Source organism: Montipora capricornis, chromosome 2 (genome assembly GCF_036669925.1).
Source record: "Montipora capricornis isolate CH-2021 chromosome 2, ASM3666992v2, whole genome shotgun sequence".
In the NCBI taxonomy this organism is placed as follows: domain Eukaryota; kingdom Metazoa; phylum Cnidaria; class Anthozoa; order Scleractinia; family Acroporidae; genus Montipora; species Montipora capricornis.
Window position 1 is genome coordinate 29,016,594 of NC_090884.1, and position 15,720 is coordinate 29,032,313.

Consider the following 15,720-nt stretch of genomic DNA (forward strand, 5'->3'; position numbering starts at 1 on the left):
CTTGAACGCCATACGCCTGTACTTTTGCAAGTAGAAGATTATGGCATATACAGTCAAAAGCCTTCGACAGATCGATGGCAACCACTCCCGTCTGCTTCTTTTTGTCCAGGGCGCTTCTCCAATCATCCGTCAACTTGATTAACGCCGCAGCACAGGAGTGTCCCTTGAGGAAGCGCAACATGTTGGATGATAAAATAGGTGCGAAGGAGGCATACAGCTGATCAAACATTACTTTTTCAAATAGTTTGGAGATTTCAGGAAGGACACTGACTGGTCGGTAATTGTTCTTGTTGGTTACTTCATCCTTTTTGTGGAATATAGGGGTGACATTACTCATTTTCCAGTCATCTGGGTATTTACTTGTGCCAATACAGTAGTTAAACAGAGTCGTCAGTGGTGCAGCTAAGGCTGCAGCAGATAGTTTCAGAATCGTTGGGGAAAGGCCATCATGACCAGTAGATTTCGTGGCATTCATCTTGAATAAGTTGTCTGTTATAACTTCCGTCTTGATTTCCGTGAAAGTAAAGTCAAGTAGGACCGATTCGCTCTGACGAAGGGCTAACGGTCGAAACGTCAGCTTTTAGAATCTCTGTACGGTGGCCAATTTACATTATCAACTCCGTTGATAAAACCAAATTTTTGTATACTACTTCCCCACCGACGCAGCATCACAGTTTCTTTAGAAACTACCCCTTCATTCTAGGACTGGTATGATTTGTTCTTTACTGCTGCAATGCTGGGATGGTCACTAAAATCCTCTTCTGTCAGATTTGACTGATTCCTGTATTCTTGGACTCGCAAAGAAATCATTTAGTACAGCGCTCGGATCAGATATTAGTTGCCCATTGTCTAAAAGGCGTATGTCAGAGGAACCATCAATATTCGATTTGTTTTTTGGGAGAAGCGGTTTCATCTTTTTCCAGAATAGACCGGTGGATGGTGTTGTTGAGGCTATATCAGTACAGAAATCCTTGATTGCCCTTCTCTTTATTGCTGTGACTGTGTTCCGTTGTCTCTTGTAACTACACCAATTTAAGTCTGTTGGTGCACGGCGAAATTTCTTGTAAAGTCGATTTCGTATGCGAATCTGCTTTCGAATGTGGGAGCTGATTCACGGCAGTTGGTTGTTGCGAAGCTGTATTCGTTTCACGGGTGCATGTTCGTCGAGGACTTGTTTGAACAAGCCAGACCAATGAGACCAATATCATCGATGTTTTCGAAAATTTAAGAGCTGTTCCATGGAATTGGAGCATGTGTTCCCGTGAAAGTACTATTAAAGAAAGAAATGTTTATTTGGCGCGCGGGTTATAGACGAAACACTGAAAGTGACTCTCGCACTTATCAGGACCATTTAAACAATTGCTTAAATTACTTCATATAAACATTTCTAGGTGAGGCCTTCATTGCCTGGTTAGTATGCAATTAATTTAAAGCAAATATCAAGAGTTCGTACAAAACTGATGGGGTTCTGTTTGTTTCAATCCTCGAACAAACCAAAACAAGCACACCTCAGCTTTTGACAAGGACACTTCACAAGTTTATTACACCCGAGCCATTAAGTTTTCCTTTTACACACTTCCCTTTTCTTTTGTTGTGTGTTTGGCAGATTTTTACTTCAGCGCTTGAAAAGCTTCTAGGCACTAACAATAAATATATGAACGGATAAAAAATCCACCAGCGAAAAGAACTGTAACATTGAAATAGACACCGACTACTTCCCATGTATTTTATCGTAAGTGGTGATTCATTACTAATTTCTCATGAATGTTTACTCTACCTATATGGTTACGTTTTTGTTTTGGCCAAAGTGGATTTTACATTTTACAGTCAATGTAAAATGATTGCTGAGCAAAACTGCTCAACATTGGAAATGACTACGCTGTATGCCGCATGACTACAAGAAAAGTTAGCTGCTTCTGCTTATGTTGACTGGTTAAACTTGAGAAAGTCCTTAACATCTTCTGCCGAGCCTATGAAGATTGGACATCTTTCATGAAGCGTTTTTGGCTTAACATCCAAGACTGGTTGAATGCCATCACTAGCCATTCCACCTGCTTGCTCAATGATATATGCCATAGGCGCACATTCATACAACAACCGCAACTGCAAAAGAATAATTATTGAAAGTTAATGAGTTTGATGGGGCAATGTGATGCTGTTTCTGGAATTAATGCCTTGCATTGAAAGACTGGGGCATTAATATGCCCCATGGAAAAAATTGGATGCAAATATGCTTCATCTCACCATCATCGATATCAGCTAAGCTCAGTTTCAAGTTGCATTCCTTTTAATAGCTGCACACTAAACTGCCCTTGGAACGTCTTTGAATTATTTTAGACATTCTACAGTGAACTATTTACAGCAATTAGTATGGGACGAATAATTTTGGTAAGGGCTGTCTCCATTTTAGGTATTCCCTCTTTTTCTTGTAACAGACTTTTCCCTGTAGAGACTATTTCTGTTTCCACTCGTGCTGTTGCTTGACCAATCCACAAGGCCAATACATGCAAGCCTTTACTAGCTGACAAAAAGCAAGAGTTTTACTATCGGTATAGCATATCTAGTTTCACAGGTAAAAAAAGTACACAGGCCTTAAATCTGATGCCATTTCAATCAAAGGTTCAAAGTCTTTGAATGAAATACAAAAACGTTTCAAAGTAAAGCTATCACTCTCACGCCTTTAATACATCCATTATTGTGTGAAAATGCCACATGTAAAACTTTAAACTTAAGGAAGAGCTTAAGGTCTGATAGGTGTTACCTTTCCTCTGGGATTCTTCTTGTTTCCAGGATACATAAATATCCCTCCATACACCAATGTTCTGTGCATATCTGATACCATTGATCCTACATAACGCGCAGCATATGGAGTCTTTCCATCCTAAAACAAGCAATACAAGGATTAAATCACCGACCTTTTAAAGGAGAACGTCAAAATCTGCAATTTTTCCAACATTTTTTTTTTTGAAAAGCCTAACATAAGTAAAGTTAAGTTTGTGGAGTTATTTCTGCTCGTTTCCTGTTTTTTTTGCGAGAAAATTACGTTCGAAGTTCGGCTTTTCCCGCTTTTTCGGCCTTTTCAGTGCGGGCTCAAAAACTACATCACCAGCCTGCTGTGACGTATGACATGGGAAACAAAGATTTCGTAATCAACAGAAACAAGGTAAACACAAGTGCTGCTGTGGATATTTTCTTCGTTGGTTTGCTGTTTCTTCGGACTCAATATTCAGTTCTCCTTAAAGTCTCAAACTTCAGTTAAGCCATATGATTTTCTATACTACACACAGACTGGACCCCAGATGGCTCAATAGCTCAATGGAAGAGCAGTGCAATTACATGCTCAAGCCTGGGCTTTTCAGGTTTCTGGACAACTACCGGTGGTTACTTCAGTAACTGCGATGACCCTTTGCTAACTAAGAAACTTGTTTTATCACCAAAATTCAAGTTGACTTTATGAATTATATACCAGTATGTTATTCCATTGCAAAAAACTCTTCGGGGGATTTGAGCACGTCAATTTTTTTGCCAATGATGATGGTAAATTTGTGTACAATTTACTGCTTTTTTTTTAAAGGACTTTTTAGACAATGCCTTTTAGTAGCATGTGGACAGTTTTCTGTGGACCAGTGCACTGTATTGATCTTTAGCCTTCAATCTTCAATGGCTGATGACCAAGTACACTTGCCCAGTTATATCACACTTGTTATTAATTCTTCACATGCGATGTCATATCTGTGTTAAAGTGCATGATTGGACAAAATTGATTGGCCAGTAGAATTAGACGTTTTTCTTTTTTTCTTAAATCAAAGATTGACGGTAGTGTCTTGGGAACAGGGATGGCACAGTGGTGAGAGCACTCGTCTCTCACCAGTGTGGCCTGGTTTTGAATTGGAGTCCTAAGCTTGGCATTACATGTGCGTAAAGTTTTCTGGTTCTCTACTCTGCTCCAAGAGGCTTTTCTCTGAGTACTCCCGTTTTTACCTCTCCTCAAAAACCACATGTGCCCTACCACTAAATACATTTGTACAGCTGACACTTATCATCATCATCATCATCATCATCATCATTATTATTATTATTAAGAATCAGAAGATGTAAAATGGACTTAACTAATGTAGACATTGATATACAAAATTCAGAGGCACCCATTTCATAAACATTTTTATCGATTATAATTTATGTGTATATATATATATATATGTAAAATGGACTGAACTAATGTAGACATTGATATACAAAATTCAGAGGCACCCATTTCATAAACATTTTTATCGATTATAATTTATGTGTATATTATATATATATATATATATATATATATATTTTATTCGTTCTTGTTTATTGGGAATAGTTTTTTAGATTTGTGATTGCTTTATATACTTATAGATATATTTGTAAACATTTTTATTCGAATTAAAAATGAAGTTATTAATAATAATAATAATGATAATAATAATAATAATAATAATAACATGTACATATATATTTTTGTTTTTTTGTTTATTGTTGTGTAAATGAACAATGAACTTGAACTGTTTTTTATAATTGGAACAGAGTATTTTTTATGTTGTTAATAATTTCTGTATTAACTGACTGATTTTCAATAAAGGTTATGCTATTATTATTATTATGCAGTATGTAGTACGTAAGTATGCTTACAAATATAAGTAGGAAAAGGCACTATTGTGTAACAATCCCTACTGTTAAACCTATTTACAAACCAATTGGTAATAACTAACGAACCAAGATTTGAGAAAGGAACAAGAATTTATATTCCTTAATAACTCGTCGAAACCTTGAATGACCTTGCTATGTTTAGGGTGTACGATAAAACTGCCTTCTGCATATTAAACAAAACCTGGTTCCCTCTATCCAAACCTAAAAACTTCCTAACTTTCTCCGCCGTCTCCATAGAGTAGCCTCCTAGTACATCAACTATCACATTAAACTGTGTGATAGTGTGGCCGGGGAACTGTTGGCGCATCTCCCATCTCAACGGCGCATACTTGTCAGTTTTCTCCTGTTCCTTCTGTTCTCTGTTGGAAACCCAAGGGCAGCTCATCTCAATAAGGATCACCTTCTTCTCCTTTCTGTCCACAATTCTCGCATCAATTCTGTTAGCCCTGACTTCCGTATTTTCAGCAAATACTGGGACATCCCAGTACGCGCACGCTCGGTCATTCTTGTACTCGGGTTTAGGTGAGACTGGAGAGTACCAAGGGGGGATACACTGGATAAGATCTAAGTTTTTCAGGAACTCGAAGAAAAGGATTTTCAAGGCTGCATTGTGTCTCTGCATGTACTTAGTCTGTGCCAAGGTACCACATCCGCTAATCACGTGGGCCATAGATTCAGGCCCTTTTCCACACATACGACACGTGGTATCCGAGGTGGTCAGCGTCTTCGTCTTGCTCTGGTGGTACAGCTTAGTGGGGAGTAATTGCTGGTATAACTCATAGATTCCAGCAACAGTATGCACAGGTGCAGACTTCCACTTACTAAGCCAAGTGAAGCAGTCAATAACTTTGTTATCATCCCATCTTTCTCCGAACAGCTTTCCTTGCCACCTCTGCTCTCTTACTTCCCTCATGCTTCTCTCTTCTTCTCTCGCTCGTAATGTTCTCCCTACTCCTTTAACATGTGATTCCTCACCCGAGTCAGTTTGCAACGCTTTGGGATCTGGGTATGCAAGGTCCAGAGTAATGTCCATTTCCAAAGCAAATTTCTTGGCATCCTTTACGAGTGATCTTCTTCCTGCTCGTTCGCACTTCTCTTCAAACTCGCGCACTAAACTCATCGTTCGATCTTCGTTTGCGTACAGCTTCATTGTGGTCTTGACTTTGGTCTGCTTATACAGGCTCTCAAATGACTTCAGTCCCCGGCCTCCACACTTCCTTGGTAGGTATAGCAACTCGGTTGAACCGAGTGGATGGTAGCCTCCATTCTCTTTGATGATCTTGCGAGCTTCGCGATCGAGTTGTTGTAGATCTGCGAGCGGCCATGTTAGTGTCCACATAGGGTAGGTGACAACTGGTAGTGCGTATTGATTAGATGCTAAGACTTTGTGGAAGTCCGATAGGGGGCTCGACCATATAATTGACAGTCTCTGCAAGCAAACCTTTGAAGCTCCGCACAGAACAGAGCTGTCCTCTTGCTTAGAATTTTCTAAAACACCCAAAAACTTGTAAGTTTCTCCCTTCTTCAGATTTTGTATGACCTGCCTTTCTCCGATGGCAGTGCCTCCCAAACTGCTGTCCAATGAACCTCTCCTAACATGAGCTGTAGAACACTTCTTCTCGTTCCAATCCAAACCGACATCTGCCATGGCTTCTTTAACTGTCTTCATTACACTCTCAAGTTTATCCTTCGACGCTGCATATATCTTCATATCATCTATGTATAGCAAGTGCGTAATCTTGCCACTCAGTGGTCTTGACAGCTTGTATCCTTCCGATGCTTTCAACTTCCAAGATATTGGGTTAAGGCATAAAGTGAACAACCTCGGACATAAAGCGTCGCCCTGTGGAAGGCCTTTGTTGAACCTTATGACGTCAGAGGTTTCATACCCTTCCTTTGTTCTTGCCCGTGATCTTCGTATTCCAGCTTTCACACAGTCTCGCCACTGTTCTGCACATTATTATTATTATTATTATTATTATTATTATTATTATTATTATTATTTCGTTCATTCACATGATATGTTTTTAACGTGGTTTGTAAACTAGGCATCAAGAAACGACCTATGGCCTTAGTGTCTAGTGTTCTTCTCAAGATTCTTGCCGTTCCCAAGAAGGAGGCTTTTTGTAGCAATAACGTGCAATCTAGTCCAATTTTCTTCAACGATGTTTTCTAATTTTTGCTGAACGTTCCTAGAGCACCAATGACAATTGGTACGACAATTACTTTTCGGCAGCTCCAGATTTTCCCAATCTCTCTTTTTAATTCTTGGTATTTTTCCATTTTCTCTTGTTCTTTTTCCAGCACTCTTGTATCAAAAGGGCACGCGATATCTATCGCATAACATAATCTTTCTATCTTATCAAGAAGAACTACATCAGGTCTGTTATGCTCAATTTGATGGTCTGCTTGAATTCGGAAGTCCCCTAACAACTTTACTTGATCGTTTTCTATACCTCCTTCAGGATCATGATCATAGCACTTGTCTTTGCATGGGATGTTGAATTTCTGACAGAGTCTCCAACGGATAACTTGGCCCACCTTATCATGTCGCCACATTTTATACTCTCTTTGCACCAATTTCTTACATTCCACTACAATATGACTTACGGTCTCTTCTCGTTCTCCACATAGCCGACACATCGGAGAGACATCCTCTTTATCAATCCTGTTTTTAATGCTATTCGTCCGTAATGCTTGGTCTTGTGCAGCGGTTAGCAGTCCTTCAGTTTCTTTAGTTGTTCTGTCGCTGTTTCAAATTGCCCATGTAATGCTTTGTTAATTATCATTATTATTATTATTATCATTATCATTATCATTATTATTATTATTATTATTATTATTATTATTATTATTATTATTATTATTATTATTATTAAAGTGAATTCAATTCATGACCCTCATTTACACTAAGGCCATAAGTTGAAAATGTGTGCCTTGGCACTCAGTTAGTAGGAGGTATATGTACATGTATTTGCAGTATTGAAAACAGTTTCACTTGAGTTCTCACCTTAGGAAATTTAATTGATTCCAAATATTTAGTGACTGCATCATCAAACAAGCATGCATTTCCCTCGTTAATACTGTAAATTGGCTTGCCGCGTGGCTTCATCTTGATGCCAGGATTGGTTAAGACAAATTCTCCGATAGCCTGAAAAAAATAAATAAAACTAATATAACAGGCAACCATCATCAATAATTGACTCCTTTTCTCGAATCATTAGTTTAACACATATTCTGTTATTTGCCATTAGCCTGTTCCAGACAATTTGAAATTGACACGGCAAGCTGACCAAACTAATTCTACAAAAGAGAGTTGTTTCAAATGAGCAGAAAAAGAGAGTGGGGAAAGGAGGCTTTCTGTTTAACACTTTCCTTCACTTTCCTATCTGCTCTCTTGCAACAGGTTTCTCTGCTCCTGACAATTTGAATGCATGGAACAGTCAAAACAAGCCACTAACTCAGGGGTTTCAATAGCTTTTGAAGTAGATGCATGAGCTAATCAGTTTAAGCGGTGGTCAATCTAAAATCCCTTGTCTTTTTACAAGGTTTTGAGTGAAAATCAAGGCAGCGTAGCCGGTGGTGAGAGGCAAATTTCTGACTGGCTTCTAATGAAACCCCTGCTACATGCAACTCACAGCTAAGGTTGAAAGAGTTGCAAGACCATTTTTTATTACTTTATTCCTGGATCATTCAAAATAATGAATGACCTGGTTGCCCCTGTGTGCCTCTCCTACAGGTGTCTCACCGGTTTTCTCTTTTCTCCACAAAAATCAACATTTTCTTTTCTTTTTTGTTTGACTTTACTAGCAGTGTCCCAAATAACTTGCTTAAGCACTGAATCAATGTTATTACTCAGCTTATCCAATGCTTACTGGATCAAGCGTAAATCCATTCACTCCATTGCCTGTAGAGATTACAACCATAGTTGCACTACCAAACAAAGCATATCCAGCGGCTACAAACTTGCGGCCTGGTTGAAGGGCATCTACTGTTGATGGAGGACCATCATGTTCCTACAATGATTATTAAAACACCATTGGATAGTTTTAAAACATTATTAAAAAAAAGCTTTAATTTTCACAACATTTTCAACAAAACCAATATAGAGAATGACAATCAATGATGTCAACATTGAACAACCATTCACATCAACAACAACAATAACAACAACATTAAAAAATAATAGCAAGAATGTTATTATAATAGTAATAATAATGATAATAACACAATAGGAAAATCAGCCAGATACATGTGTATTACTCTAACACGTTAAGATACACTGGAATGGACTCTTATTGATATGGCTGTGCCATACAGACCAGAATATCATCAGAATATCATGTATTGTTTTCAATAAAATCTATCTATCTATCTAATAATGATAATGATAATAATAATTACTAATACCGGCAGTCATCTTACAAGGGAATGCATAATACATGTATTATATGATATGGATAAGTGACAGCAGCCCAGACAGGAGAGTCCTCAAAGAATCACTCAGGAAAATGGGGATGTCAGCCACATAACTTAAGGTTGTCTTATCAAAACACAGGCAAAGCAAAGATCATAAGGAAGTCTTTGATACCTGAGAACAAGTCAGAAAGGTAGGAAATGAGCAGATAGCGTAGGGCATCCCAGATAACACTCAACTCAAACCAGAAGGGACATGTCACATGACTATATGCAACCTAAAGAACCGCAAAAAGTACTTGGTTTAGTTCATTGTCGTCAAGGAGACTACGAGCGAAGGTGTCACAGCAAATGGGACTTCGAAAAAGTGGCTAAAGCCAAAGCGGAAAGAGAAGAAACCACTGACAGCCCAAAAGATTATAGAAGAATGCAATGACATATTTGAGGGTGAGCTGGGGACCCTTGAAGGAAAACAACACTTCAATTTTGACCTAACAATGCCGTCAAATATTGTCCCGTCATGATGAGTTCCATTTGCTATAGAGACAGACAGACAGACAAACATCCAGGTTCTGATGCCTGTTGATGAGCCCACCGACTGGGTGAACAACCTAGGCTAGTACTCGCAACAAAGGAGTCCAGGGACTTGAGACTCTGTTTGGACCCACAACAGATGAACAAAGGGCTCAAGAGAGAGAGATACCCCCTCCCTGTCATTGACAATGTACTTCCAGATCTCTCACAAGCAAAAGTCTTGACCAAGGTGGATGCTGGCATGTCCAACTCGATGACAAGTCAAGCAAACTGACAACCTTGGACACACCTTATGGGAGGTTTTGATGGAGATGACTTCCCTTTGGAGTAAGTGTGGCCAGTGAAATATTCCAAAAGAGGCTGAACCAAGTGCTTGATCAACTAGATGGGTTGCTGACTGTCCATGCATGATGACATGGTTATCTCTGGAGTAAGAGATACTGAAGAAGAGGCAACAGCCGACCACAACAGAAAACTGCAGCAATTCCTGCAGCGTTGCAGACAAAGGGGAGTAAAGCTGAATAAGAAGAAACTGAACCTCCTAGTGTGCAAAGAGATCCCCTACATGGGACACCTGGTTACAGCATGGTCTCAAACCAGATCCAGAAATGATCAAAGCAGTGCACAATATGCCCAAACCTGGCAACGTTAAAGCTGTGAGAAGATTCTGTGGTTTTGTGAACTATCTGTCCAAGTTCTTGCCTCGTTTAGCAAAAGTGCTAGACACCATACAAAAATTAACGCGCAAAGAAGCAGCATGGCAGTGGAAACATGAGCATGATGCAAATTTTGGAAAAGTCAAAGAGCTTGTGACACAGGCACCCTTGCTGAAATGTTATGATCTCAAAGAAGAACTCACTGTCCAATGAGACGCAAGTCACAAGGGACTTGGGGCTGCCCTTATGCAAAATAGGAAACCAGTGGCATTTACAAGCCGTGTTCTTACAGAGCCAGAAATCCGCGACGCCCAGATAGAAAAGGAAATGCTGGCAGTACTCTTTGCACTCCAGAAATTTGATCAGTATATGTACAGCCATACTGTGACAGTCCAGAGTGACCACAAGCTGCTTGCAGCAATCTCTATGAAGCCACTACAAACTGCACCTAAGAGGCTCCAGCGGATGCTTTTGAAGATTCAGAAGTACGACGTCACAACTGTCTATAAGCCAGGTCCGGAAATGTATCTTGCTGACACCCTAAGCAGGGCATTTCTACCCACCACAAAGAACACGCAAGGAGAATTTGAACGTGTAAATGCTGTTAAACTACACTGAACTGCCTGATGAGAGACTTGAGGAGCTGAGAGCCAGCACCCGTGACAATGAAGTTTTACAACAGCTAAAAGAGGTGATCCATACTGGTTGGCCAGAAATGAAGCAGCGGCTCCCAGCTGTCCCAGTCCCCTACTTCAGTTTCAGGGATGAGATGAGTGTCTATGATGGTCTTGTCTATGATTGTCTTTTTTCCAAGGAGAGTGTCTCCTCATACCCAAGACCAAAGGTGAAGAAATGCATTCACAGTTCTTCTATAGGCATGAATGGATGTCTAACAGTGTTCCAGATAAGAGTCGGGTCTCGGGTCAATAACCTGACAAAGAAGTCTTCCTGACCAGACAGATGACATGTAAATATTCAGTTAAATATTACAAAAAAATTAAAAAACGAAAGACAGAAGTTTCTTGCCGAAAAAGTGCGTTGTTGAATTCTGAAAGTGACGGACGATTAACATTCTTCCCGATAGTTCATTCAATGTGAACAAGAACCTAGCACGTGATAAATTTTTTCCTTTTGACAGAACATCCTGACCTTTCCCTTGATTCATGAAAGTTGGAGACTGCAGCAATTTTAGTGTCTTTACGATCGATTGTCTTCAATCTTTCGCTGAGAATTCGAAATTCTGAGTTTTACATAAAAACCACATTAAATTAATTTTTTTTTTCATCAGTCTTTTGGCTTGCCTTTTACTGTTAACTCCCGGCTTTTGCGATATTTCTTTTTGGTGCAAATGTAAGGCCAATGAAATTTTTGACCTAGCATCAGATTAGAATGAAAAAAAGAGGAGTTATGAAGCGGAAAAAATATGTTCAGCCTTTCCTTAGTATGTGGAATAAACATTTGCTTAGTGCAACTGCAAGACATTTTTTTTTCTTGCAACTGCAAGACATGCATGACATGCAGGAAAACATCCGTCAGAGCAATTGGCAGTTTAATTTTTTTGCAGACTATTTAACTTAAAGAAAAAACGAGTGAGTTTTACTCAAGGGCGTGTTTTGTTATAGCCTGAAAGAAGGCTCTTCCATTCAAATGGCGCACGGTCGAAATGTAGGGGCTTGGTTTCTAGTTTTGAAACTGGCTAGTTTTGTTATCTTTAAACCGAATTTATTACCAAAGCTTAAAAAATGTAAAAGACCTCAAAATGGGACAGGACATTACAAAATAATTAAAGTGCCACTACGATGAAAATTTTGCTTGTCCTTTTTTCTTTAGATTTTGAAAATAGACGTACTAAATAGGTATCATGCCAATTTTTACCTAAAATTCCCTCGGAAAGTATGATTATTGTAACGTAGTTTTTCGGTTTTCGCTGTCCGCCATTACTCGGACTGCAAATGACCGTGAGCAAGGAAAAGGATTGGGTCTAGCTGGATTGCCTGGGGTCTGACGTCATATGCGCAATGCTCAAAATAAACGCGGCTAATTTCCCATGCCGTCTATGACAAGTGTGAGATCACCGAGTTGCTTTTTGCTGATATTATATAGTTTTACATTACTCCTTGATCGACTTGTTTGCTTTGTCAAACGCCCACGAAGCCAAGTCTTGCGTGAAGACCGCTTACAAAATAATCACAGGCTTCTCCAATGCCGTCCGAGTAATGGCGGACAGATTTTTAGCGGTTTTTGGCTGGCTATTTCCCAACTTATCTAGCTTCTATCGTTCCAAATTTAAATGCATTGTATTATTTTGAACATATTCACTTAATTGACGTCGAAAAAATTCGAAAAGAAAATTAAAAATTTTTGTCATAGTGGCACTTTAAACGTGTGAACGTGTGACCAAAAAGGGCCACTGCTGGCACGACATCTGGGTGACCCCTCAAATGGTCTATATGACCCCCCACTTGAAAATTTTAACTGGAACGCTGTCTAAGAGCCAGAGAGTGCATGTTCTGGCATGGCATGCCTGCAGAACCGAAGGAGTATGTCGCCCAGTGTGAAACATGCAGTAAATACATGTATGAGGTGAAACAACAAAAGGAGACCATGATGAGTCACGAAATTGCAGAATGTCCGTGGGAGAAGATCGGTAAAGACCTGTGCACCATCAATGAGAAGAATAACCTGATCGTTGTTGATTATTCCTCAAACGGTTCGCAAGGAAAAAGTCACTACTTACGAGACGCGAAACCCAGCACCGTCATAAAGACAGCGACAACAGTCCACAGTTTGCACGCAAAAAATTTACCAGCTTTGCAAGCAAATGGGGTTTCGTGCACCGAACAGGGAATCCTGGACATCAACAAACAAATGGCAAAGCTGAAGCCACTGTAAAGGATGCACACCAACTGCTGTGCAAGGCCAAGGCAACCAAAAACCAAAAGATATACACCTTGCAGTCCTAGCATTGCAAAATACCCCCACTGAATCAATGGGCACCAGTCCAGCCCAACGGTTGTTAGGCCAATGCTGTAAAACACAACTTCCCAACACCAAAGAGTTACTAACCCCACAGTCTGTGCATGTGGAAGCAGTTCAAAAGGAGAATAGAGCCAGACAGGCATGACAAGCAAAATATTACAAGGGTACCCGAGACCATACCCCCTAGGAAATAATAAAAAGACATGACATAAAATCATATGAGATTGAGTCAGCAAATGTGACCTCCTACCGTCGCAACAGAGTAGACCTAAAACAACAGCCCACACCCACTCCACCGCAGTCAACTGGTCCACATCTTCAGGACAAATCTCAGAGCAAAGAATCAAGTCAAACCTTAGCTGGGAACAACAGACCATTTAACCAACAATGTAAAGAGCAGCAACCCACACCTGCCGCTCTTCCTGTCACACAACGGCCCAAGAGGACCATAAGGAAGCCGGCATACCTTAAGGACTATGTTCCCTAAGGGGCTAGAGATTTGCCTAGAATGGACTTTGGACATAAGTTTGATGGTTGTTGGAGACCAGATTGTATTATTTTGCTTTGATATTGACATTTATACACAGTACTTACACATGTATCATTTCAGTCTTTAATTTTTCTATTCATTTTTTTTGTGACTTTACTTGTGTTAAAGTGGAACACTGATTATAGAACATTGATTTCAAAAGCATTATGGGAGCATTATGGGATGTTACGTGATAATAATAATAATAATAATAATTATTATTATTATTATTATTATTATTATTATTATTATTATTATGATTATCATAATAATAAATGATAAATACAGCACACTGGACACAGTCTCTGTGTTTTCTGGCACTCAACACAAAAACTACCACAAGATTACCTTCCTGGAAATTCCAAATATAGAACCAATGGCTGCAAGACAATCAATGTTTGAAGAACCATCCAGTGGGTCAAAAAACACCAGGTATTTGCCTTGCCTTTCAGTCTCAACCTCAATCACTTGCTCATCTTCCTCTGAAACCAGCAAGCAAGTTGAGTAGGAAGATTTCAACATGTTAATGAACAGTTCATTTGCCATGACATCCAGCTTTTGTTGCTGATCTCCTGATATATTAACATCTCCTGCAATGCCGTACCTGCAAAAATTAAAGGGAGCAGGGATGATGGAATGGTGAGATTACGCGCCTCCCATTAATGTGGATCACGTTTGATTCCTGGACGCGGCATCATAGGTGGGTTGAGCTTCTTGGTTCTTTACTTTGCTCCAAGAGGTGTTCCTCTGGGTACTCCGGTTTTCCTCTCTCCTCAAAAACCAACCTATGACTGTTTGATATGGAGTTCATTTGATTTGATTTGACAGAAAATGATTTGACTCCAGTCCATAAAATAATGGTCGCTTTGCCCGCCCCACCAGAGCACCTGACCTCTTTCAGGGGTCCAAAGTACAAAAGCGTGCAGGTCACGCTTGAATAGTCCAGTATTACAATATGAGCCGATGCGGGTAAATTTCTCGTATTCATGACTACAGTCGAGTCACGAAAGCTTGAATACACCGATACTCACAGCTTAGCTATTCCTGCCTTTCTTACAGCTGACGAAACTGCTTTGATAGCGCAACATATGGCGTTCAGAAGCTGAGTTAGGTCGCCTGTCGCTCCTGGAACTTTGCGTTGCTCTTCAAGGACGAAACGAGTCAGTGTCATACAATTTGTGTCTATTGAACCAGCCATGTTGAGAGCTTGGGATAACAAAAAGTATATAAGGTAAATGCCTAATTATTCATGCATCAAGGTTATGTTGGCAGAATTACAGCCAAATGTACAGTATCTACCTAATAGTATGTAAATGAGTCGAATTCCAAAGAAATTAACATGGAATGTTCTAAACAACTTCAGAGAGAAAACAACTGCAAGTGAAATATAAATGAGGGAAATGAGCCCTACATGAAACTAATCAAGTGTTGTGGATTAATCCTAATCCTAATCCTAGGCAAGATTTGGTAAATAATTAAGACCTCACCAATACAGCGTTGGGGTTATAAACTCAACCAGGACGCTATGTGGTTCGACGTGGCCGCGAATGAACGAGGAGGAGAAGGACTGAGAACCAACCACAAGACCCACCTACTTCACACCCCCTTTGTGCAAAGTGATACCTTTGCCGACTTATTGTGGATTATTTCATGATTTAATTTTTGTTTTGTTTTTTCAAAATAAAGCTTTTACCCTAACAAAAGGCTCTCTCCTGTTTCGTGACTCAAGGAATACGACAGGCGCTTTCTATTCGACTAAATGTTTCGAAAAAACCGGGTAAGGAATATTGAAATCAGAAAGTCGGAAAGTGGGTATACCTTGCAGTCCTTGCGAAGTGGTTCTTAGTTTATAACACTTCTATATTTAGGTTTCACTAATCCTAGAAGGTTGTAAAAATAGAAATAAAAAGAGAAATGAAACAAATAAAT

General features: G+C 39.6%; 1 protein-coding gene across 3 annotated transcripts; it reads right to left on the reverse strand.

Moving 5' to 3' along the window:
* Positions 1-1,514: 1,514 nt before the first annotated feature.
* Positions 1,515-15,367, reverse strand: LOC138039259 (fructose-1,6-bisphosphatase isozyme 2-like). Of its 3 annotated transcripts, none has more exons than XM_068885466.1 (7): positions 15,279-15,367; positions 14,823-14,997; positions 14,140-14,395; positions 8,553-8,693; positions 7,688-7,828; positions 2,762-2,881; positions 1,515-2,103 (listed from the first exon to the last, which is right to left on the reverse strand). In XM_068885466.1, exons 2-7 carry the CDS (start codon positions 14,987-14,989, stop codon positions 1,921-1,923), a joined length of 1,008 nt encoding a protein of 335 aa, XP_068741567.1. In that variant the 5' UTR covers positions 14,990-14,997; positions 15,279-15,367; the 3' UTR covers positions 1,515-1,920. The 3 variants fall into 3 exon arrangements, with proteins under 3 accessions (XP_068741567.1, XP_068741568.1, XP_068741570.1); XM_068885467.1 differs by having other exon boundaries at positions 15,203-15,336; XM_068885469.1 differs by having other exon boundaries at positions 15,091-15,318.
* Positions 15,368-15,720: the final 353 nt, after the last annotated feature.

Bases quoted from the DNA above. Each gene is read 5' to 3' on its own strand.
- LOC138039259 (XM_068885466.1), bottom strand. From the start codon at position 14,989: ATGGCTGGTTCAATAGACACAAATTGTATGACACTGACTCGTTTCGTC. The intron at 14,396-14,822 runs GTGAGTATCGGT...TAATTTTTGCAG, and splicing joins AAGGCAGGAATAGCTAAGCT to GTACGGCATTGCAGGAGATG. The intron at 2,882-7,687 runs GTGAGAACTCAA...TGCTTGTTTTAG, and splicing joins AATCAATTAAATTTCCTAAG to GATGGAAAGACTCCATATGC.